The sequence below is a fragment of the Scomber japonicus genome, chromosome 13, assembly GCF_027409825.1.
Source record: "Scomber japonicus isolate fScoJap1 chromosome 13, fScoJap1.pri, whole genome shotgun sequence".
Taxonomy (NCBI): Eukaryota; Metazoa; Chordata; class Actinopteri; order Scombriformes; family Scombridae; genus Scomber; species Scomber japonicus.
In genome coordinates this window covers 20,843,946-20,869,923 of record NC_070590.1, presented here as the reverse complement: position 1 = coordinate 20,869,923, position 25,978 = coordinate 20,843,946, and the positions used below count along the sequence as shown (strand labels likewise).

Below are 25,978 nucleotides of genomic sequence, written 5' to 3'. Positions count from 1 at the left end.
GGTCTGCTGCCAGGGGCTGTAACACCAGGAGGGGTAACTACTGGGTCACACTTTACCCTGAGTGAAGCCTGCCAGGCACCATATACTGTACATTTCAACATGAGAGTAGCAGCATGTAAGGGACCACGTATACTTTATCCTGAGAGAAATCTGTTAGGCAGCCTCTACATTTTACCCCGTAGACGGTAGTAATTATGGATGTATTCACCGCGCTGTTATCCATTGGTTTGTAGACTGCTGTTTTGACTGTCGCCATGTTTGATTTTTGGAGCCAGGAATGACCTATGGGAATGACTCATATATTTGGATGAGAGGGCGGAGTTGACCCTAGTGTTAGCTCCTATAGCTTCTAGTTGGGTTAGCACGGTGCATTTACCTTCTGTGGTTTACTGTGATAATGATAATGTTTATTTTCGCTGGCCTAAAACCACCAACAAAATTTACTGGAAAAACTGAACACCTGACTAAATGGGATCAAAATTTATAAAATGAATATCATGCTATAGAAAGTAGCAGTTGAGAGCATAAACTGAATAAGAAAGTGTTTACTGGGGTAATGATAAAGTGAGAAGTAGGGACATTTTCTTATAGACTTCCATACAATCAAATTTCTTTAGGCTGTTGTCGCCACCTGCTGGTTATTAGATAGAAGACAGACTTTAGGCACTTCTGCATTGGCATCACTTGTCTTACCCTGAGAGTAACCTGTGAGGCAACCTATACATTTTAATTTAGTCCCTATTACAAAGCCTGTTCAAGGTGAAAATGTGCCATTATTCTGTCTTGCCGTTCTGTATAAAAGGTACAAACATGGAAATAGAGGGTGTATTGTTGTCCCGCCATTAAGCCAACAGCAGAGGTAGGTACACTGCTTGATGAGCATCTGTGTAAAAGGGAGAGCTGGCATGTTGGCAAGACACACACCAGACACTGCCGCAGTCATGTTACACTGATTCTTCATTTCTTATTTTCTTATCATTATTATTATTATCATTGCCTTCAAATCTATTTTATATTTTCTTTATTTTATTTCTCATGTGCATTGATCTCAATTTGCTTTTGTTTGTTTGTGTGTTTTAATTTTCATGGTCTACACTTGTTCTGTCATTACTGGCTTCTGTGAGCCACTTTGAACTGGACTAACCTGTATGAAACTTGTCATATAAATGAAGTTTGAATGACAAAAATAACGTTTTATTCTTTTACTTTCCAGACTGAAATTCCAGCTTGTTATCAAGGTGTGTAATCTAAATGAAAACACCCCACTGATAGTTTGACGCTGTTGCACCCTTTATTTGTCTGTGTTCGTTCCTATAAGGTTAAACGCAGGGCAAAAAACACCCATCACAGCTGGTTCCGCAATGAATCATGGGTGGGTCTTTGGCGTAAATATCGAGTTTTTGCTCCCCTAATCCAGGCACGCGCAGCTGCTTTCAGACACAAGAAATACAATACAACACCGCTAAATGTGAGGGTATCTTTTACAGCTCAGACTACATGTGACATGACATATCTGCTTTATGATGTGGAGGACTGGTCTCTCTCCTCCACTCGTGATCCATCTCTGATCCCAGACTGTCAGCTGATCGCAGTGCATCATGGTCACGTAGATCAAATGCTGCATTCTTGTACTGTAGGAAACAAAGGGAATTACATGGTCCCATCAGTATCTGTTAACATTTGGTGATAATGCATGTTTTAAAATGAAGAATTTGAACACAAATGACTAATTTTCATCAAATATTTTTTCTGGTCAACACCCTTAAATCACAGGACTAGACACAGAGTCTGAACTTCTTCTTAAAAACACAAATATAAAATCCTCCACCAGCAGACACACAATCTAGTGCATTGCTCATTTAATGCCTGCATTAGTCACTTTCATATATGTCTTCAAATTTGACTTTACATAGTACATTGTATTCAACATCCACATACACAATCATGTCACATTTCATTTTTTGCTCTTGTTACCTTCATATACTTACACATACATTTCATTTCTTTATCCATATTTCCTTTAAACAGTCAATATTTCAATTCAAATTTTATATCCCATTTCAAAACTATCACTAATGCATTCTGTAAATAAATTCAAAAAAATTTGAAGTTTTTCATTACATTTCAGTACTACTTTGTTTACTTCATTAGTAGCTACCTTATACTTCTTCAATGTTTATTCCCCTATGTTGTGTTTGTTTAAGCAAACATAAAGACACATTCTCTGTATGCGTTAATTTTATGATTGAGATTGCTGTACTTTTATGTGCTTGTGATGTTATTCGCTGCTGTTCTCCACCAGTCCACCAGAGACCCTCAGTTTTTACCCTGTCATCTTAAATCTGGACTGAGATGGACAGATTAGATAGGTTGCAGATTATTTTAAAGGACTGTTTACTATCGCACATTGTATTTAACCTTTGTCCTGACATTTAAATTTGAATACATGTGGTCTATTGGAAGAGCATACAGAACCGAAGTCCTGTTCCATAAAGCACGATCGCCAAATGAGTCAGGCTTACTTCATTAGTCTGGCTCATTTTCCAGTGGATCCAGTTCCATAAAGCAAGCTCAGCATAATTCAAGCCCAGTTACCATGGCAATTTATGCTGGCAAATTTCTTTCCTCACCAAGACTTGTCAACTCTTGATCTGAAGGTCTTCCTCGGGCACAGGATCTCTTCTTTAAAGCTTGTGAAGCTACGCAGACACTTATTTTTGTTTAACAACTTAACATCCTTTTGTCAAAGTGGTATCTTTAACATCTTATCACACTGGTACCCACCAAAATAATAATTTAATGAATTATCTTATTTTTAGACTATTAGCAATTGTGGTATAATAAAGATCAAACCCAAGATCAAACCCAATACAATATGAGACTCTGAGTTAACCAATATTTCTCACGTCTGCTCGTGACCACTGTACTGCTGGGAGATCTCGTCCTGCTTCTCTTTTTTTCTTTGAGGCCATGTGGCAGCTTAAATATTTGCAGAGTTTGAGATCAAATTAAGGAGAAAAACAAAGTTGTAGGACAGCAACACTTTATTATTCATATTATTCAACAGTTGCATAAAAGGATCTAACTCACCCATTTAAAATAACATCAATAAACAGCAAAAGCATCCTCATGGGGATGAACGTCACTGATAAATGCTGCCATGTGGAGCCTGGCCTCATTGGGATCATCAAAGATCCTCATGTCAGAATGAGGGACATGACATACAAATACAAACAATATGGACACAATATACAAATAATACAGAAACTGAAGAGGTAGAGAGAGTGGTTGAAAGAAATGAGTGTGTGTGTAGAGAGAGAGGCTTCTTAAAGTGCTGTTGGTGCAGCTCTGTGTATATAAGCTTATAAATTGATCAATGTTCTTTGACACAGCTGGGACAGATGTGAGACCCAACTGCATCTTCAGCTCCAGGTAACCTGTGTCACTTCAGCCTGTATCAGTGACCTGGTACTTCTAACTCCTTCATCCAGCACATGAAAAGTCAGAGTCTGCAGTGACTTAATGTGGCTTTAAAATCAACCATATATTGTTTGCAAATTAGACTTTTATCAGTGTGTGTGTGTGTGTGTGTTTCAGGTGCTCTTCTAGTATGGGAGCAAGTGTGTTTTAAAGGTCATGTGATATGTTTAGGGGTCTTATGAAAAAATATGCTTTCATCATCCTTGCAGGTAGCTACATTTGCATATATGACAGAAATGTTGTCCTCAGAGTCATCAACTAGGCTGCAAGTCAGATATTTATATTTTATGACAGTATAATATTCACAAGGCCATGTATCAGCGGGGAACTGCAGTTTTACCACTGGGGTTTATCAGTTTTGTGGGTATTCAAAGGCATATTTTAGGGGTAAACTTGTATGATTTGACTAGAACTGCCAAAATGTGCCATCAGGTTTACCTGCAAAACAATATTGCTCCTTCACTTTCTCCTTTTTTCCCTTTGCAGATCTAAACCCACCTGATTGGTTCAGGGTTCCATTTAATACAATTGGTACAGGTTTGAGGGGTGTTGTTATATATATATATAGTGAATATAAGCAGTAAAAATGTTATAAGATCTATCAGACACAATACATTGGTACAATATCGTGTTACAAGTCTACATTGCTTTCTGTGCAAAAATGACCATGAGCCTGACTGATCAAAGATTTCACTGTGAAACACTGGGTCACTTTTACCCTATAAATATTACCTAATAAATATTCTGTTAGTATCTGAAAATAGGTGTGTGGTGTCCATTTTTTCTTGACTTCACTCACATCATTGCTCAGTAGCACTTAAGCAGGTTGCATGCTGGCTTAAATCTGGATCAATATGTTGTTAGACTGTATGCTTTCTAGTTAATCTTTAAACACCCATTGTTTTTCTTTTGCTGGATGTTTTAACCACTTAGTCACAGAAATCAAGATAGGTAGAGAGTGCTTTAATGATTTAATGATACAACTCCCACAACTGATTCATTTCAAACTCTGAATCAGCCCCCTCCCAACCCCTCTGACTTTGTGATTCAGTCTGCAACTTACACAAGAGCATATATACTGGTGACTGAATGGACTTAACAATAAAGTAGGGGTCATCTTGCATCCAGCAAGTACACTTTTGCAATGAACAATGTATATTTGTATATTTTTATATTTTTGATTTTTACTAAATGAGAAGGGGTAGCAACGAAGAATTTTGAGAAATGTATTACCTTTTTGTGGAAAAACCATACACAAATCTTAAAACATGTTTGATGAGTATTTCAAATGAATGACTTGAACCAACAAAATTAATTGTCTAAGCTTTTGGGCATTAGTATAGTGTTATTGAAAAATGTCAGGGACTCATTTTATTTATTTAAACTTGTCATAGTTATAGTTTTAGGACATAGGTTTAGCCTACTTGTCCTATTCGGTATTTCAGATTATCTTCATATAGGCACTCAGAGGAAATGAGTGATCGCTTTGGGTACACTGCTAAATAACTCAATTTACTAGTGTGACCAAAAAACGAAGGGCTGTTTTTTATAGTAGTTTACCCCAGAACAAAATCTGTCTATTGGCCTACTTTATGATGATAATAAGCTGCTGACATGACCACACAATACACATTTTTAGATTCGCTGACAGCCCCCTAACATGCTTTATTTGTTGACTTGAGGTCAGAATGAAGCGTCCTTCTGTTTGTGAGACTGTGGTCACAAGATGGCACCAGTCGGCAGAAAATGTAATCTACAAGTCAGGAATTAATTTGACTCAGCAATTACAAAAACTTTATTTGCACATGTTTGTCAGTCTAAACTTTTAAGCTTTGTGTTCGGATAAAAGCGGATCCTCTGAATCAGCTGAGGTCTAGCAGCAGGTTAGGGTTGATTTTAGGGACTTAACAGGTTTCTCAAGAATTCAGGTTTAACCCCGCCCATCAGGTGTGTTCAGAGGTGACGCGTTTTCTCAACTCAAACGTAGATTCAGCTAGAGTCTCTTTTACTCCGATAAAAACGTCGGTGACATACGTGACGCTCTCTATTACACTTACATGAAGGGACTTTAACAGGGGAATTAATTATAAATGTATTATCTTATGTATCGGATATGGCCTCTGCTTCTCCTGGGAGGACTGCTGGTGCCAGGTGAGTTTGAGCAACTTCCGTACAAGACCGAAGACTTCGCTGTAAGCTGATTTTCCTAACGCTAAAACAATGTGACAATTCTCTTAATACCGTTTAAGTGTTTAATAAGTTTATTATTCACGGCTCCCTGCAGGGTTTAGAAGAATAATAGAGTGTTTGTAGGTAGGGAGGTTGTTTAGCTTAATTTAAACTATAGGCGGAGCTTTAAAACGAAGACTGCTCCTACCAGTGAAAGCTACTGCATGAAGCCTACAGAGTAGCCTACAGCGCCATATACTGTACACATACATATACATTTATACATTGATGTGTGACAGGTGCTCACTGTATGGTGGTGTTTGAGGCCATAGGTAGACTAACTGTGTCATATGGGCCATGTATAGCCTACACCATTAACAATACCATTCATTTGATTTAGAATATGATCTAAAATTGTGTTGTCAATGAGTATAATTGAATACTTAGAATATATTATTGTCATTTTCCCCAAAGCAGAGCAAGCAAGAAACTATAAGCAAAAGTAAACACATTTCTTCTCTTAAATTTCAGTAATATATAGTAGCAACTTGCTTTTTGTGGTGGTGACTGTGATCTATCATTTTGTGGCTAAAAAATCAGACCATGCAGGCTCAAACCCAAAATATTCTCAATTAAATATGTTTCTGTAGTTTTACTCTCTCATTGACAAGTGTTTACTTAAATGTAGAAGATATCTTAATTACTTAATCTTGATGTAAAAAGAGGAAGAATACTACAAAAATTTGCACTTTTGAATTCAGGCAGTTGCTACAGTTAATTACAGGTATAAAAGTGATTTACATTATACCCGTTAGCAGCTCTCAGCACCATCAGCAACTTAACCCTTTATAGGACACTCATTGAAAAGGAGGGAGGAAGGAAGGAGGGAGGAAAGAAGGAAGGAAGGAAGGTAGGGGGGAGGAAAGAAAGAGAGAAGGAGGGAGGAAGGAAGGAAGAAGAAAGGGGGGTGGAGGAAGGAAAGAAGGAAGGGAGGAGAGAAGGAGGGAGGGAGGAAGAACAGATGGAAGTAAGGAAAAGAAGGAAGGAAGGATGGAGGAAGGAAAGAAGGAAGGGAGGAGAGAAGGAGGGAGGGAGGAAGGACAGATGGAAGTAAGGAAAAGAAGGAAGGAAGGATGGAGGAAGGAAAGAAGGAAGGGAGGAGAGAAGGAGGGAGGGAGGAAGGACAGATGGAAGGAAGGAAAGGAAAGAAGGACGGAGGAAATAAGGAACGAGGGAGGGAGAAAGGAAAAGAGGAAGGGAAGAAAGAAGGCAGGGAGGAAGGAAAGGAAGGAAGGAAAGAAGGAAGGAAGGAAGGATATTTTGGGATATTTACAGAAGTTACCAAATATAATTATTTGCCCAATAAAGGGTTAAGTGTGAAGGTAAGGCAACACAAGGTATTTCTGCTAAATTGATCCTAAACACTACAAAACTATGCTGTGTGACAAGAGAAAAGACATAACACAATCTTTATGTTGTTGTGATATGTGGTAGCAGATTTTGTTTTGCTCAATCATCCTGCAGCTGTTGCATACAGAGGAGCTGTTTGGACAGGCAGGCTTGATAACACTTGGCATGGTGGCCAGAGGTGTGGTGGAATGCCTGATTTTATTGTTGAATAGTGGAAAACCAGAATTGGGCTTCACTGTGCTTGCCTTCTGATGGAATTTACATATGAATCTATGGTTTTAGATTATATTTAGTTTTAATATTACAATTTCACCACCTTTGCTATCAAATAGGGTTGTAGGCAGTCAGTTATTGAGTATCTACAACTGTGGTGTTCTTGAAGATATCTGAATGAACAATTACATTTAAGATTACATGTGTGATAAATCATTTTATGACTCCATAACTGGCAGATAACATGGGGCAGTTGGAACGTCAACTTATGATTCACAGTGTTTCCAGATTCTTTCAATACTGTGGAACTGAAACTAAATGTTGGCATCTATTTCAAGTGTGGCATGGCAGCTTTTTATTTGCAGATTAATGAAAGTATTAACCTGAAGAGACCTGCAGGAGGTTAGAAAGCGTTTCATTGACTGAGTTTAATTGAAAAGGAACAATTAATACAAACATTGGCAAACAAACAAGTTCATTCATCAGTTTAAATAGACCAGATTTCAGCATCTATGTCTAAGAGGAAGATGAAATGTATTTTTTAATTCCATTTTCAGTTTTGACTCTGCTCACCCATCTCACTGTTTTATCAGTTCGGTCTTTGAAAATTGTTGTGAAATGAGCTCATGGAGATTTGCATTGGTTAATTCAGTTTGATTGCTCAATCTGTGTAACATGAATACTGTACAGGACGGTCTTTCACAAAAAACCTCACTAACCTGATATAACAGAAGAAAAATGATAAAAACACATGGAAATAAATTGTTACTTGAAAAAAAAGTTTACATTGTGTTTAATACTCCTAGTTCTGCTAAGGTGTCTTGTTTGATTTTGCCATAGGCATCAAGTGTTCATGTGCATGCTAAAGTAAGAGCAGCACTCACCCCTAAAATAATCAAAAACACCACACCTCTGTTATTTCACCGTAATGGTTTGCAAACAAATGTTTCATGATGCCGTTATGAATGTCGTGTTAATGCTGCGTTTGTTCTTTGCCATCGTTTTCACGCACTTTATAACATCCTCTTTCCTTTAGCACAGCTGACAATCCACAACAACAAATTCAAGTCAGTCACATTGACGCGGCGTCTTGGACCGTTCTCCAGACTGCATCATGTAGTGCAGACTGTAGCGTGGTCTGGTGTGTGTAACAGTTGTCCAGAGTATTTATTGTCCTTGTGGTGTAACCGATATGTTAATGGAGGTCAGGAACAACTAGGGCTGCAACCACCAATTGTTTAAATTATTGATTAATATGACAATTATTTTCTCAATTCATCGATTAGTTGTTTGGTCAGAAAATAGTGACAAATGTTGATCACTGTTTCCCAAAGCCCAAGATGAAATCCTCAAATGTTTTCTGTGGCCCGACCAACAGTCCGCAAATCAGATATTCAGTTTATTATCATAGAAACTAGAAAATATTCACATCTTAGGAGCTGGAATCAGATAATTTGAACTTTATTTTTTTTAAAGAGTGACACCAAATGATTAATCAATGAATCATTGCAACTGTAGGTATAACCTTCTTAAGTTTAGCCTGAGTGAAGTCTCCAGCGTCAATGAGTGCAGCTTCGGGCTTACTGGCCTGTGAGCAGTACAAGTCTTTGTGACGACCCAACAGGGCAGCCAGTATACTCGCCTGCAGTGGGATGGGATGGAGACTGCTGTTAAAAATGACTGATGTGAAATGTAAAGAGGATCCATGTAGTTGGGATTGTAGCTGGTGTTTATCCTGGTGTTGTTTCCTCATCCTTGATGTTTAGAGGGATGCAGAGATGAACGCAGAGATGGTCTTGTTTGCCTCTGTGGTCGGGATTGAAGCTGGTATTTACCCCCCCCACCTTTTCCTTGATGTTTACATTTGCCTCACCTAGGGCTATGAAACTAGAAATCGTCATATATTTTGATATGGCATAATTGTTGTCTTTTCCTGATTTTAAAGGCTGCATTACAGTACAGTGAAGTCAAGTCTGAACTAACCAGACTGTTGTAGCTCTATTATTTGACTTTACCCACTTAGTCATTGTATCCACATTACTGATGATTATTTATCAAAAATTTTATTGTGAAAGTACCAATCCCTACAACATTGTTGCAATATTGACATATCGTCCAGCCCTACATATGGCCAGGTAGCAGTTGTCAGGAGGAGAATTTGTCATATTGACCATGTCGTTATCTTGATGAGTCACTTGTAGTAATATGTTAGCATTGTCCAATATTTTTCACAAAGATTACAAGTAATATTGTAAAAATAAATGAAAAGACATTCATTTGCATAAATATAGTGGGGCTAACAGAGAGGTGATTTAATAGGTCTGCTCCTCCTAGAATTAAATAATTAAACAATTGATAATATTGGAGCTTAACAGGTGTCAGGAATGACACAAAGAAACTCACTTTAAATGGACATTTATATTGACACTAAAGAATTTGACTTTTTAACTGGGAAATCATTTGGTTAATAATACAAGTGATGGAAACATTCAAATAGATACATTTGTATAAATAAATGTACTGTACAGTCTACAGTTCAAATGTACAAAGTGTCATTTTTATCTAAAAGCTGAAGTAGAAATTTTAAATCCACCACAATGTTCTCATTGGCTGACACCTGAACTTGCTTTGAGGTGCCTATGAGGTTTATTTTATATTAAATAATTTCCTATAATTGTTGTCCAAATAAATGTCATTATCTTATAATGATTCTATCATTTAATCTATTTAGTAATGGGTTATTATTTTTTTAATCCCTCTGAATAATTTTATGACAGTTTATTTTTGCTCTGCATACATATTCTCTGTCCAGGATTAGAGGACATTCTTTGCTCTTCTTCTCTCTGGTTTCTTAGAAGGAATGTTTTAATCCTCAGGATGAGTCTGAGGGACTGCCCTTAACTGTGATCCAGATTTAGCTTAAATATTTAACTGTATGAGACCCCCTGAAGGAGACGAATAGTGTACTTCACTTAGTATACTTGAACATGGAAGAGTTCATTTTGAGGTCACTAATGAGATGATGAACAGATGCCGTTTCCCAATATCCAAATGTGCTCTTTTTTAGTTAATACGTTTAATATTGACCTCCTGAAAATGCACTTTTTGCCTGACCCTCTGCACTCATACACACATGCAATCATTAACCTGCAGTAGGTGTAGAACAAACAAGCATTCTTGTTTACTGTGCTGAAGTGAACTCATAGAGAAAAGTAGAAAATCAGGTGTAACAAACTCACACAGTGGCTGCAGAATAGATTGTGGGCAGCTGTTGGCACAAGAAAGAGTTACAGAGTTACAGTTTATAGCTACAAACACTGGACACTAGATATTTGAGGCATGTGTCATTTTATTCTCAATGCTTTCTTTGTTAAATAAGCTGTGGCAACTAAATTTAATCTCCAGAATGACAAAGAAAAAGTTACAATCAAAGAAAACTTTTTTATAATGGGAGTTGTTTTTTTCCCTGGAAATTAACTAAGTAAACTTTAGGCCTTTCAGAACAGTTTTTTGGAAGGAATTACAGAAAAATTAAATAAGAAACTTGGATACCGTGGCACTTTGAAATATAACTTTAGTCAGTTAGTAAAGATGTTTGTATGAGGTTGCTTGTTAATTTGTGAATTTTCTCACGTTTCTTTTTTTATTCCAGGGGTGCGACATGTCAATGCAATTGAAATTTACACTACAGCTGAGGTGGAAGCGCTCAATGGGACAGATGTGAGACTCAAGTGCACCTTCACCTCCACTCATCCAGTGGCACCCAAGACCCTCACAGTATCCTGGAACTTCCGGGGACTGAATTCAGGAAATGACGAGTCGGTGAGTAGAAACTGTGTTTTTTGAGGAAATGCTTTGAATGTGTTGTTGTTATTTTATGATTTTTTTTAAATTAATTAAATATATGCCAATGTTTTTGTTTATATTGCCTTAACCCTCCTGTTGTGTTTAGGTCAAATTTGACCCATTTCAATGGTCTATTTAATACAATGAAGCCATTTTTTTATTAGTTTTCTGACTTTATTGGGTTATGGCTGAACTTTGATAATAATATTAAAATTGTGTTTCATGCCAGGAAAGGCTATTGATCTCCCCCAAAACAAACACACAAACAAACAAACAAACAAAAAAGCCACACACACACACACACACACATCACCTGTTCTCCCGCTGTATAGCAATACATAGGCTGAGGCTTTCTTGTGCTTTATTTCTCACATATCACTTCAGACCTGGCACAGCATGCACACACACCATGCCAGAGATGACACCTATTGTGTACTCATTTTAACGTAAAAGAAAATACAGTTATTTTGGGAATTGGTAATGTGTTCGAAGTTCTACACTCACCACAATTTTGCTGGATTGTGTGTGTGTGTGTGTGTGTGTGTGTCTGTGTCTGTCTGTGTCTGTCTGTGTCTGTGTCTGTGTGTCTGTGTGTGTGTGTCTGTGTGTGTGTGTGTCTGTCAGGTGTTTTACTACCATGAAGTACAATACCCTCCCCAGTCAGGGCGTTTTAAAGGTCATGCGGTGTGGTCGGGAGATATTATGAGAAAGGACGCCTCCATCACCCTTCAGCAGGTGCAGCCAACCTTTAATGGCACCTACAGCTGCCAAGTGCGCAACCGACCAGATGTGCACGGCAGTAATGGAGAGATCATCCTCAAAGTTGTCGACAAAGGTTAGACTGGCAGCACTGCATACTTCAGGATATGTTTATATTAAAGTGATTTTTTGTGTTTCAGTCATTATGTGTATTATGTGTTTTAAGGTCCTATCTGTTACTCAGGCCTCTCCACAGGGAGGTCAGTGCAGAGGTCAGGCTCAGCCTCGAGCAGCTGGCTGTTCAGTGTCTTGCTCAAGACCACTTTAGCATGTGAAATTCATGCAACAAAATGTATAAGGACAGTGTGTTAAACCACTGGAACACTTGGCTGTATTTATATATTCTAATGTTATCTCTGTTTTGTTCTCTGCGGCTGCTTTCCCAACAGACAGCTTTCAGCGTCTGTTATCACTGTTTTTGGTTGTTTTCTAGTTACCTTCTCTGAGATCGGCATCCTGGCAATAGCAGTGGGAGGCGCCTGTGGTGTAATCCTGTTAATCCTCATCATCTTTGTGGCAGTGAGGTACTGCAAGAAGAGGCACATGGAAAACGATATTGAAATGGACTCACGGGAGCAGGAGTGGAAGGACCCGACTGTGTGGTGAGGGCCAGGGAACTGGAGCTCCCCTCCTCTTCTTCTTCTCGGGACTGCTGTGGCTCTTTGGGTAGAGACAGATGAAAGGGGGGGAGAAAGGTGTCTTTTCTTCCATGTTTGCTCCTCCAAAGTGATTCCTTCCTATATTATTGTAGTTTATTTACTTCAGTATTAGATACAATGTGCCACCCTTCTCAGTTGTTGTAATGCTACATTGTTATATGTTCACCTTTTATGTTTTATATGTTCTTACCAAAAGTTGCCCATGATTATAACCGTCTTTTAACTTTTTATTTAAAGATTTTAAAGTGCTGAGTCGGAGATGTAAATATGGATGAATTTGCTGTTCTTGAAACTTGATTATAAACCTCAATTCACAGCAGCAGCTGACCGCACCAATCAAAACTATTTTTATCACAATAATCCTGGAATAGTTTGTTTTTACCACTTAAAAAAACAAAAAACATCAGTTATTTTATCATAAGTTTTATAGAATTATGCTTTGATAACTGATGACTTGAAACATGGTTAATTATATCCCTGAAAATCACTTCAAAAACAATACTGCTGCAGTGAATTTAGTCACATCCTCTTTATTTTAAACCCAGAGAACCATGAACTGATTTTGTTGGAGAAATGCTCATCTCATGTTTTGTTCATATTTATCTACGGAAAGAAGCAGTGCATCAGTTCTCTGGGGTGCTCTGGTTGGGTTCGTTTCAAGCTGAGCATTCTGGGTATTGTATTCTTTCTCTGTAAATCTTACAACTGACATTTTCACGAGGTAAACCAGTGTAAGCCACTCTTTTGTTTATTTGCTACATTTATCCATGAATAGCCCATCTCACTGTTTACGTGTGTGTGTGTGTGTGTGTGTCGATGCATGCGTGTGACTGATTTTGTTTTGGGGGCCTGCGTCAGTAAACCTGAAGAGGCAGTTCACCTGAAACTTATGACAAAGGAGAAAGAAATTGATAGTTCAGACGGCGAGGAGTCTGAACCCAGCAGTGGAGATGATGAAGAGGAAGAAGGCGGTGAGGAAGATGACGATGATGATGATGATGATGATGACGATGGTGGTGATGATGATGATGATGATTGAAATCAGACAGATTCCATTGATTAGAATTGTTTTGCAATTCATTTAAATGGGTAAATTGTCCATGTAATTTATTGTACAGATCTCAGTGCAGTGGCTGCTGAAATGCAGCATTATAGTTAAAGTTAATTTCTACATGTTTTATAGATGTGGTGTGATGGATGTGTGTCTCATTTGTTGCACGTGATGAATGTAGCTTTGCTCCTCCATTCTAATTTGACTGGATTTCCATACAGCAACGACCTGAAATTCATTGCCTCAGATCAATGTCATGAATATTTATGAGTTTTCATGTTAAATAAATGAGCTATAGATTTTTAACAAGTGGAGCCAATTTTACTTACAACCACACACTAATGCACTCAGTGTTTGTGTTGTCTGTGCCGCCGTCAGATCAAACAATTGTTTAGCTCACTTTCTAAAAGTATCAGCGGAGAGTAGACTAATTAAAAGTAACAGTAAGAAACAGCTTTTAACTGTGTCACAGCGCAGCATTACAGGGTTTTGGATGCTGCCTGAAAATATTATTGCTTCGAGATTTTCTAGCATCAGATTTACAAATGATAAACCAAGTAAGGGTGTTTACTACATGGGCAATATTGCACAAGTGATTTTGTACTTTGATTTTGTATATAGTGTTAAATAAGCAGAGCCCTACACTTGTGAAATGTCATATGCATATGAATTTAGCAACTTTGGAATAAAGACCTTTTTGAAATAAAGTGTTATGTGTTTTTGTAGTTAAAAAAAAGTTCAGTGTCAGGAAACTGAGAAGCTCTCCAGATGAACAGGGTGGAGGTGTGTGAAATACCAATCACCAGCCACTCCTGTGTGTGTCATTCATAACATGAGCAAACAAGCTTTCAGTTCCTGAACTAGCTGAGAAAAGCTTACAGATTTTTTGTACACTTTCATTTTCTGAATAATAGATGAATAGCCTCAGGGTTTTAAATTTTGCTCCCTGAACATACATGGAAATAAACAGTATCACTGGAAAATCAGCATAAACATAAAACAAAAGAAAATGTACTATATGACACATCACCCTCTGGTGGTATCATCAGCAATGTTTTCCCCACTGAGTTAACACAATCTTCAGTACATATTCTTTCATAGTTATCTAGAGAATAGATCAACAAAACTGGAGTATGCTGTTAACGTGGAGCAGTTGTTGAGTCACGGTGCAGATGAACTCAAACCTAGGACTTGTGTGAGCGTGTCTGGCACTATCTAAGGTATTCATAAACCACCAGCTTCTTCATACTGACTGTTAAATGTTAAGTCTATATTTGACCTTTTATGGAACATGTCCAATCAGGTTCTGTCTTTGAATGGGCTATTGACAAATATATTTTCAAGGCACACGGCATGAGAATATTATGTTTTCAAGGAAAGGAACAGCAAGAGAAAGAATTTAATGGCAGGTAAGAAATGCATCACTCTGGGGTACAGACAGTTATAAACTTGTTCGGAAATGGCCCACACATGTAAATAAACACAACTGAACCACAAAAAAACTAGCCTGGGATAACCTGGCTGTGTGTGGGTGTGAGCACAGTCTTTCATAAAGAAAAAAAGTATATTAATCTCACTTTGACCTACAGTAACTTATCCAGGTCTAAGTAGGTAGGTGTATGCTATTATGCACTAATGCAACAGTGTATAATATTGTTATATATAATATATTATCAGTCAGAGGGACCGTTTTTCTGCTTTTTTATACCTTAAATACATTTCTGTAATTCTTAAGCAAGTATGTTTTATGTTTTACTGGTTATTTCACTTAAATTAAAAAAAATCGTCACTGTCACTGTTCAATGTATAGTACAAGCTGTAAAAATTGTATGTCCTTCCATCTTTGCTTTGGAGCAGCCGACATTTTGCTGCAGTAAGAGCAGATGACATCCATGTGCTTTTAAAAGCTGAGCGTGCACCTTTGTGGCATGTATGAATAATGATATTGGACACATACTAATGAATATCTGTACATACCACAATGATTATGTGTGACTGAGTCTGTTCATGGACATGCTGTGTATGTAGTCACAGTGGTCCTGCACAGGTCTGCAGCAGCACCCTGTGTTTCTGCAGCAAAATGGTGCTGTGTTTTTTTCTTTTTCTTTTTTTCTTATTGCAGTTCTGGAAGAGTTCCCACCGCTGCTGCATTGATACTCCAGTGGAGGGGCCTGGAGAGGAGAGCAGTGAGCCTGCAGCCTGCAGCCTGGCCACATTATCTCTCACTTAGAGCTCCACATCCACTAGACCACTCTCCACTCCACCTACTGTCACCTTGCACCACACTTCATCGACCTGTAAAGAAATGCTCATTATAGAGCCATGAATCAGACTGCTGGTGTATGTTTCAATCTCATGCGGTTTAACTTTGTTCACTTAACATCGGATGACACTGAATAATGTTTCTATGTCTGCTTTTGTTTGCTTTGTCACATTTGTCAGGATGATACCATGTTCCTTCGGACCCACTGACTCTAGAATGTGAGTATGAATATCTCCATAAAAATACAAAGATGAATACAAGAGTTTATAGCCGAACTAGACACGTTTCACTTAATCAGCACGAAACACTTACTTACTCTTACTAAGCAACTAAAAAAATCCATCTTACAGAGTATGTCCATGTAATAACCTGCTCGATGAATAATAGATCACAAGTACTTGCAAAGTACAGTATAAGCATATATAGCAACTACCGACAGCTGCCAGTTCAACCCGCCAACTTAAGTTACAGCCTTTCGGAGTTTGCAAACTTTACCTTTTCTTTTCCTGTAAAAAAGACACCAGTTCTGTAGCTGAGCAAAACAACCAGCAGGTTAGTCCAAGATGGATGTGTGGTTGTCCTCTTGTCCTCTGCCTGTGTAACTGTACCTCAGCTCAGATGGCACACACTGTCACATGGTCAACCTTGGTAGCACTCACAATACCTTTTTCTTCTTTGCTCTATACGGAAGCTTATTTAACTGCTTACTGTCCGTGCTTTAGATTGATTATTACTGTACAGTCACCTACTCACAGTAATGGATGCAACTTGAGAGCATACAGAGACACCATGCTCTTATTACATGTAAGAATGCACCGTTAGTCAGGTCTAAAATTGACTAATCAAATCTGGAAAGCCTGAGCTAAGCAGTTCCTCTGTAATGTCCTGCAGTGATAAGTGCAGATACAAGGCACTAGTCTGCTGTTGTTGACTGATGTTTTATGGGAAAGGAGCTGTCCTGTGAAAAATTATTGCACACACCGCCTCATGTCATAATGCACTTGCAGCTGCATCAAGTTGATCACATGAGATAAATGAAGGCTCCATGATATCCAAGATAGTTTGACCTTCTAGGCACTGAATGGGACACACAACACACACACACACATCACACCTAACAATGTGGCAGTGGATGTTGATTATACTGAGCCAGGGGAATATGAATCCTGGCAGGAGAGGAGAGGAGAGGAGAGGAGAGGAGAGGAGAGGAGAGGAGTCAGAAAAACTCTGTCAAGGATAAGCACAGACCGAGTGAAAGGAAAGGAAATTATAGGTGAACAATCAGAGGCTTTTAAAATCATAATAGAGAGAAGGATGGAGAGTAAACACTATTTTTCTCTTCCAATTGTATTTCTGCAAGGTGTAAAAAAAATAAAAATAAATTGGCAAGTCATGACACTGACATAAGTGAAAGAAATCTATTTATGAATGGATACATTTCCAATACGGGCCTGTGTGTCTGGCTCGGCCCTGGAGCTGCATTACACAACCACCTCCCCAACCTGCACTGCAGAACTTTTCTCTGATCTTCACAAACACTCTGACAAAAGTGCCTGAGTCTGCATACAGTACACGCCCCAAGTCAGGAGATGGGGAGGAGGGAGGGAGCAGAGAGAGGAGGGGTGAATGGGGGAAGCGATGGAAGAGAGAAAGAGGATAAGAGGGGTACAGGGGCAGGTGAGGGAGGGGACACAGAGGGATGAGGGAGAGAGGGAGAGAGAGCGAGAGAGAGAGAGAGTTGGCACGCAAACAAAGAGGATGGGGGGGAAAGTTGCGAGATAGCAGGAGGGACGGGCTGGGAGAGGAGTAAGCTTCACGGGGGCTCTGCTGTGGAGGAATGAGAGCAGCAGCTTTTCCTCCTGTCCATCTGTCTTTTTACCTTTCTGTTAGTCTCTACCCTCATCTCTAATTGTCTCTCGTCCTGGCTGCCGCTGCAATGTGGCTGTCTCTGCAGTGAAAGTGCTGCCTGGCGGATTCTCCTTGAGTGAACCCTGACTGTGCGCATTGAGTGTTTGCTGCTGTCCTGTCCACACTGACTCAGCTGTGCAGGCAGCCCGCCGGCCTCTGAGTGAACACCGGCTGCTGAAGCAGGTAGGCATAACACTCACCTTCAATTCATGTTTCTTCTTTTAGCTTTACATACAGGCAGTGTTGCAATATGTGTATGCAAACACATATGCAGGAAACATGCAAACACACATTACATCTGTGAAATGTAACTTTTTTTTGTACTATCTGTGGTTTTATAGTGATTCAATGTCCTGTTTCAAGATATCATTTGCAACTTTTTCTTACACTATCCCTTCTCTCTGTGTCTTTCTCTCTCTCCTCCTCTGCCCTCTGTCTAACCTACAGTCTCTCCCACAGGAGTGCTGTCAGGGCTGGCAGGCAGGCTCACTACCTCCAGGACTGCTGTAGGTGCAACATTGGGACGTGTCTCATTTGGGTACTAGACACCCAGGCAGCAGGTTCCAGACCGAGTCCAGGAGACCAAAGGGGCCGAGCTGTGCTGAACGATATCCTACTTGCAATCCCGAGCCTTTTCTGGATTCTGCAGCAGTAACTGTTTTGGCGCAGATATGTCTGCCATGGAGGTCCAGTGGGTTGGGGTCAGATCCCCAAAGCCGGGCCCTCCACACGTCAGTGTCGGCCTGATCCTCTCAATGCTGCTTGGTAATGTCTAATCCTCACTTAAGGTCGCCTCCCTTTAATTTGTGGTCATTATGCTGTGGCTGATGTGAACAATTCTGTCTCCTCTTTCTTTAATAACCACTAGCTTGTGCCCAACATCAGTGTGGTGTGTGTTTGAGTTGTTTTGCAGAGCAATGATGATGTGGCTCTTTCAGATCTGACAATGACCTTCACCTGCTTCTGACCTATGTATCTACATGTTAGCAGCTGTATTCTCTGCATGCGTTGTTACATGTGTTTTACAAAAGGATGTCGCTTTTGTTGACTGGACTGGCTGCAATATAAAAAATATTGTGATATTGAAAATAGTGTGATTAGTGCTTTTTTCCCCCATGATGTTGTGCTTAAACTCTGAGCAAAATGTGCTTCTGGTTCTGGAAACACAGAAAGGACATGACTGAACTTTTCATGAAAACCTGTTACAGTGTGAAATGCTGTACCATGGCTGTTGGAGTTACAGTTTGGTGTTATCTGTGATCTATAATGGTTTGGATTGGGATTGAATGTCCATGAAAGGATATGTCAGCAGAATAAACTGGATTTGTGATGGAAAAGCTTTGTCAGACTCTAGTCACTCTAGACTAGGCCCTGTCATTCACAGTGTATTGTACTGGACCTGATGTGTATCTGTAGTAAAAGAGCAGAAGAGTCACTCTGAACAGTCCAAAGAGTCAGTAAACCATCGTTTAGTCATAAAATTTTGAATCAAGAATTTGAGAACAAAGAGAAAGTTGGTAGTGAATGTATTTAGATTGGACATTGTTGTTGCAGGTTGTGGTGTGGTGGATATAGAGTATCAGGTGTGAAAACTGAATTATGTTAGCCACTGGCTGATTGTTCATTGTTAAATGTTAAACAGAGCACTACTAATTCAAGAAAGCTCAGACTTTAGACTGATTAGTCATCTCTTTTGGGTAAAATGCATGTGTCATACATGTTTCTTCCATTACTTTTTCCCTACATGGTTCCTTCATTCATTACTTGTACACTTCCTGGACTAAACCACCTCATGGGTGTGGACAATCAGTGCAGGAATAGTGCAGTAAACATTTTGTAAAATGTATCAAATAATTTCTTCTTTAAAATATTGTTCAGCCCTTTCTAATAATAAAAAATGTGTCCACTTCACATTGTGATGTATTTACACACATTGTGTTACTTTTCAGAACAAGAATAGCTGTTTCTTGGTCACAGGTGTATTGAGATTAAGTTTTTTGTCCACCTTACAGAAACTGCATGGCAGACTCAAGCAACATACGCAGGCAGCCAAGTACTGCATTAAGAAAGATGAAAAGTATTACAGTTAATCACATACCTAAACACATTAAATTCTATATAAAAAACACCATATTTTCTTTCTGTTATATAAAGCAGTCTGACGTAGTTGAAAGCCGTATGTTGCAAAGGCACTTTTTCATTGCACAAGGCACTTGTTAAAGCAGTGAACAGAATGATCAGTTTTTGTAAACATGTACATTTACTAATCAGACAAAAATGTATAACTACGAGTACTAAAGCTGATATTTACTCAGATAGTTATTGTGTGCTTAGGTAGGTTTATATCTGCAAATAAAAGCATTCAGACGCAGACACGACAATGCTTCTTTAGACTAAAGTTGGTGACATCACTTCTCCAATATGAGCTGCTGAAATACTAATTGCAAAGCAATGCATTGAATTTTGCTCCACTTCAAGAAACTTCTTGTTTTGTTTCACAACTTTGACCTTTAGTGAGGTCAAATGATTTTAAACCCCCCATAAACCTAAAATACACTGCTGCTATATATTAGTCTGAGGTCTATCTTTTAATTCATACTAACTGTTTAATATGAGACAGTTGGATGTATTAAATATAAAAACTGGCACAGAGAGCATATTCTTGTGTGTTAATGCAACATTTATTGTTGTAAAGTTGACATATGTAGGCTAACAAACTGGAGCACCACTGCTCCACTTTTATCTGAAACACCCAAGATTTTCCTTGACAAACACAACAAACAGTCAGCTACTGACTTTTTGAAAAGTTTGTAATGCTTGAATGAGACAAAACACAACTGAGTTCAAGGTCCATAAATGAAGACGAGATACTTTATCATGTATTTGTGCTTGTTTTGTTCTTGGTTATAGTCAGCAACTACAGTGATAGAAACAATGGAAAACAGAGAGATTTTACAAGACTGAGATTTTAAGAACACAGAGGGACACAAAGTGTCAGAAGAGTTCAGAAAGGATGAAAAGGGAGCATTGCAAAAAAGTGCAAAGGTGTATGTGATTGTGACACAAAATAATGTGCATCAGTAAAGAGACAGGAAGGGCGATGCTGTTACTCTCTCTCGTCATTGTTTCTATTCTACTGTTTTTGCAAGCTCACTGTGCTGCATTGGACCAGCTGTAGAAAAGATTGAAGGGAGTGAGTTTGTAAGATAGCAAGAGTCAGATGAGAATGAATCAATAACATCCTCACACGCTCTCCTTCACTGTGGTTAGCCATCTGTGCTGCTCTTAGCTATGTTATCCTGATTTGCTGCAGTGGTCCTTGTCCGGCCGTTGACCTTGACTATGATATGAACAAGGCATGACACGGTATGCACAAAACAGACGGCAGAATTAGAGTAAAATACAGCACAAAAAATGCTCCAGCAGCTCCAGCATCTGTTTAGCATGTTATTATTGTTACTGATTTCTCTGTGTAACCTCTGAATCTGTGTGATGGTTTCTGCACAGCACCTTGTCAGCGTAGTACACGCCTAATACACTAGATGGAGGTATTAGGCACAAGGTAGGAAAAAGAGAGAGAGAGTTGATATTGAATGTCTTTGCCAGCTGTAACCTTGATCCATGTCTGGGCACAAAACTGAGCAGCTAAGTATGACCGTGGAACACCTGCACTTGTATTTATCATATATCTAGAATGAATTAGTAAAAAATAAGAGACAAACACCCATTTTTTTTTATTGGTGCAGCCAAACGGGAGGAAGTAAGATTTGATCAATTGTGGTGTTATGTTACTGAGGATTTGACAAGCCAAGTGCCAAAAATAGACATATTATGTATGTACGTTATAGAGTGATTATAAAATCATAAACATGTAAATTAAATGGTTGATATGATAAACCCTAACATGCTAATTATCCTGAGTGACTATTTGTCTCTGTAAAATTTGAATAACCCAGTGATTTAATTCAATGAATGATGCATACACAACTCTAGCATAATCATCTTATTAGTGTACATCAGTAAAAGTATAAAACGAGACAGCTGTGAAATGTGTGTCATTTGCTGTGCACTGTGAACCCACATTAAAGACAAGTTTGAGTCTTTTATCGCTAGTGTTTCAGCATATATGAGACAAACTGATGGTCACTGTCCATGAATCTCACCTCATTCTTCTTGCTCACATGCAGCAGGATGAGCAGATGTGATGTGACCATAAAACAAGTCCAAGGCGTTATGTTACATTAAGTTGAAGTTTTTCATTTTCATTTGCATCTATACCGTGGATGTTGTGAATATATTGTCTCATGAGGAATATTGTGCAAAGGAGAAGGAAACCATTCAGTAGTCATTCTTTTGCCAGAACAATGGAAATAAAAGGTTGAGGTTACATGATTAATTGTACCATGATAATGAAATGTATTTGTTGGGGCATGAATGGGAAATGCATTAAGATAAATTATATTGTTCTGTCATTGAATAATCTCAATGCTGAACTTAAAGGGATAGTTTGATATTTTGTGGAATACCCTTATTTGCTTTTTTGCTGAGACCTACATGAGTAGACAGACATTGAGTGGTATTAATCTTCTCTTTAAATCTTGGCAATAGAGCAAATACACAAAATTTCTCAAAATGTCAAACTATCCCTCTAAAATTGACCCCTGTGTAGTCTTACCATGGTGTTTTTTCTATTCACCTTCCTCCTCAGGTTTGTGGTCTTCTCAGGCCCTGGAAATGTCTGTCGGGAAGATTCCCTTCCTGGAGGCAGTGAATGGCAGCACAGTTATGTTGCCTTGTACGTACGCCAGCTGTATCGGTATTGACAACCTTTATTTCAACTGGCAGTTCAATGACAACGGCACCATGCATAAGGTAAGAACCTGTTCCTAAGAGAAAGGCTTATGTTCAGGTTTTGTGGTTTTGGATGATTGGTGCTTTCTGGTCTTATTAGGTGTGTGACTCAGTGATCGTATCGGAGGATTCAGATCCACATGTGAAGATATATCGAGAGCGGGTGGACTTTGTGGGGAAGAACCATAAAAACAATGTGTCCATCTTGCTGTGGAACATCACCTTTGAGGATGGAGGCCAGTACACTTGTTTTGGACGCAACCCCAAAGAAAAGGACAAGAACCACAGTGCTATCTTTACCCTCGTTGTGGTGGACGAGTGTGAGTGGCAAAAGTCTTTGTTGGTAATGTGGTGTGATTTTTGTGAGGGAGGGGCCTGATTTATTATTCCTGTTGTTAATACATATTAATGGAGGTGTCAGGTAAACGCTCATGATTTGCTGTTTTGGTTTAAAGTCCCCCTCTACTTAAAAATGTGTTTTTCCTTTGTTTGGCCATGTAATTTTTGAGCTTGACTGAGCAGAATAATGTATGTGCAGAAAATGAGACTAGAAGACAATGTTAGTCACATGTGAGTTAAAGAGGCGTGATTTTTGACATTGCAACAAGTCTGGCAACCAATCAAATGCTGCTACACATCTGACACAAGCCTTCAGAGCACATACGCTCAGAAGATAGATTCTATATTTTTTAATGAGGGAGAAGGAGGAGATGTCATTTTAAGGATTTTTATGTCCTAAAACATATCTGAAGGGATCTTTAACTACTTGCACTGACATACAATTTAGTGTAAAATTCTCAAATATGGGATAACACTAATAGATACTGACAGGTTTTTCTTGCTGTATACATTTTTCCAAATATGGACCATTAGAAGATCCCTTCATAATGCATTTACAATCTAAGTGATGGGGGACAAAATCCACAGGCCTAATTTTGAAGGAATAATGTATTTAAAAGTTTGTGTCAAGACAACGAGAGGCTTCAGCTGTTTGACTTAGTTTTTTTTTTTAAGTGAATATCTTCCTCTGTTACAGTCTTTTTAGTAAATAATCTGTCTTTGTGTCTGAGCAGGCAGTGTTTTCCTGTTCAGCTTCAGTGGAGAGATCATAACAAAAAGAAGGAATTAGGCACTAAAAAGACTAACTTGAAAACTTGATTTGACTAATTTGGATGGCGGAAGCCTCATGTTAGATGCTTAAATTTGTATTAGTGGGATAGTAGGAGGCTTGTAGATTTAGTCACTCAGTCACTTACATTGAAAGAGTATTATGAAGTGATCTCACTATGAACAAGAGGAATAATTACAGCAGGAAAAAACGGTGTTCATTTGGGCACCTGATTGTTGTTTTAAGACAGACAGACTTGAAAACTTGTGGTCCTGTCCTTTGATGTCTGCAGTGCGGGTGGTGGACAACACACTGACCATCATCATAGCCTCAGCTGTAGGTGGAGGCATCGCAGCACTGATGGGCTTCATGTTGCTCAAGAACTTCACTCTCTTTGTTCTTTCCAAGCTTGAGGAGAAAAAGTGAGTTTTCCAACCACCCGGATATTTATCAGCAATGAAGCCTTTTCATACTGTTTTATTAGAGTACATTGTTGATGTTTGGCAGCATGCTCAGATACTGTACATGCTCAAGTAGATAACAAATTAAGCAAGCCCAAGTGCTATGAATCTAAATCTGTCTTCTTCTCTTCTCCCTTTGCCCTACTGCAGTAAGGAGTGCCTTGTAACTTCATCAGGGATCGACAACACAGAAAATGGCCTCTCAGGATCCAAAGCTGATTCAAAACCAACACCAAAAAAGAAATGAGAAGGTGCATGTATATAAAACCATGAGTTCTCATATTTATATACCTTATTTGCATATATTTGTATATGTGTGTATGTTTGCACACTCACAGCTTTATTATGTTCAAGTTAACTTCAACTTAAACATTGTGCCTGGCTGTGGCCATCACAGGGGAATGTACAATATACCCAGAGGAAAATGTTACAGCTCAAAGTTTGCTACAGCTCGGGGAGACAAAACTGATTCTCATTTCAGCCTCATTTTGGTTTCTATTTGGTTTGATATGTTTCTCCTAAAATTGCAGATTGCCTTAATCGACCAGTAACAACTGACTATTTCAGCTAGCAGAGTAAAAACAGTTTATAAATGTGTCTCTTCGCAGTGAAACGTATTAAAGAAGTGTGCAGCATTCAACTACTTTAGTCTTTAAGCAGCATTTGTGTATGAGGACTTATTTGACCATGGTCACCTCAACAAATGTCACTCCCTCTAATGTGCCAAATTCAATAATTTAGAGTCTTTGCAGCCCTCATGCAGCATTTATTTATCAAAGCTTTTTTTTGTCCATCCATCCCGTGTGCCATAGTGCAAGATGTAAGCTGCAAGAATGACAGAAAGCACACATTACAAATAAATTCCCTTAATATACCATAATAGCAAACTATTAAATATTAACTAATTACTGAATTGTTATGGGGAAGACAGTCCATGTCCAGTCTTTGCATTGCGCTTATTTAATCTTTGTGTTGTATTTTGTAAGTTACAGGATTCTAAGGTGCGACCGAGTCATTATTTGTTTTATTTTTATGTAAGTGTGTTGGATTCACTATTGAATATGAAAAGAATGAATGAAGCACGAATTCATAGCAGCATGCCAACTTCTCCAGAAGTTGAGAAAATCTGACACTCAATTGAGAGCTTGATGAGATCTCCTTTGAAACGTACAAGGAGTCCAAGATGAGAGTTTGTGCATCTTATTGCTCAGTAGAAACAAATGACAAACATGAGAAGTAAGCCATAGTCTTACTTTGGTTTGATAGATCTCATAGTTGTCAAGGAGACATGAATGAGACATTATTGAGATATCTTCTCTGACTTTATTTTCCTCTGGGTAAGTACATGTGCACACAATGCTACCCCATGTGCCCATGAGAGTAACAGTGCAGGTGATATACAACAAAAGAATGTGCAAATCACAAATGTACATATATTTATTAAAAATGTGCACATAGTTTATTAAAATGCATTGAAAGAATGGTGGAACCTACCAGAGACACTTCAGCTTGATTTATTTTTTACTTTCAAAATACTACTTCTTTTGCCCACATTGCACAGTACATTACCTGAAAAAAGACAAATTAAAGGTGTTATCTTATGTTTGTATGATCGTTTGGAGGAAAATGGGCCCCAATAACACTTAACTTAACATTTAGATGAAGTTAGGACTTTACTCGCAAAACGATTTCTTTTGAAATGTGGCCTGATGGCACACAGAGCATGATTTAAAATCCACAAAGTCCTCGACCTTTGTGGAAAAAAACATTACTCCCAAGGATGTGTAACCTTGATTGCAT

General features: G+C 38.6%; 2 protein-coding genes across 2 annotated transcripts; both read left to right on the top strand.

The window, feature by feature from the left end:
- The first annotated feature begins 5,441 nt into the window (after positions 1 to 5,441).
- On the top strand, positions 5,442 to 14,294 carry mpzl2b (myelin protein zero-like 2b). The gene is made up of 4 exons (XM_053331986.1): positions 5,442 to 5,631; positions 10,925 to 11,094; positions 11,743 to 11,953; positions 12,311 to 14,294. The coding sequence occupies exons 1-4, from the start codon at positions 5,571 to 5,573 to the stop codon at positions 12,481 to 12,483; spliced, it is 615 nt and encodes a 204-aa protein (XP_053187961.1). The 5' UTR covers positions 5,442 to 5,570; the 3' UTR covers positions 12,484 to 14,294.
- Positions 14,295 to 18,438: 4,144 nt separating this feature from the next.
- Positions 18,439 to 24,425, top strand: scn4bb (sodium channel, voltage-gated, type IV, beta b). Its single transcript, XM_053331902.1, has 5 exons — positions 18,439 to 18,523; positions 22,467 to 22,630; positions 22,710 to 22,929; positions 24,010 to 24,139; positions 24,329 to 24,425. Exons 1-5 carry the CDS (start codon positions 18,439 to 18,441, stop codon positions 24,423 to 24,425), a joined length of 696 nt encoding a protein of 231 aa, XP_053187877.1.
- Positions 24,426 to 25,978: the final 1,553 nt, after the last annotated feature.

Excerpts from the sequence above, each read along its gene's own strand:
- mpzl2b (XM_053331986.1), top strand. The coding sequence starts at position 5,571 with ATGTATTATCTTATGTATCGGATATGGCCTCTGCTTCTCCTGGGAGGA. Across the intron at positions 5,632-10,924 it reads GGGAGGACTGCTGGTGCCAG|GGGTGCGACATGTCAATGCA; the intron begins GTGAGTTTGAGC and ends TTTTTATTCCAG. Across the intron at positions 11,954-12,310 it reads CCTCAAAGTTGTCGACAAAG|TTACCTTCTCTGAGATCGGC; the intron begins GTTAGACTGGCA and ends GTTGTTTTCTAG.
- scn4bb (XM_053331902.1), top strand. The coding sequence starts at position 18,439 with ATGGAGGTCCAGTGGGTTGGGGTCAGATCCCCAAAGCCGGGCCCTCCA. Across the intron at positions 18,524-22,466 it reads GATCCTCTCAATGCTGCTTG|GTTTGTGGTCTTCTCAGGCC; the intron begins GTAATGTCTAAT and ends CTTCCTCCTCAG. Across the intron at positions 22,631-22,709 it reads ACAACGGCACCATGCATAAG|GTGTGTGACTCAGTGATCGT; the intron begins GTAAGAACCTGT and ends TGGTCTTATTAG.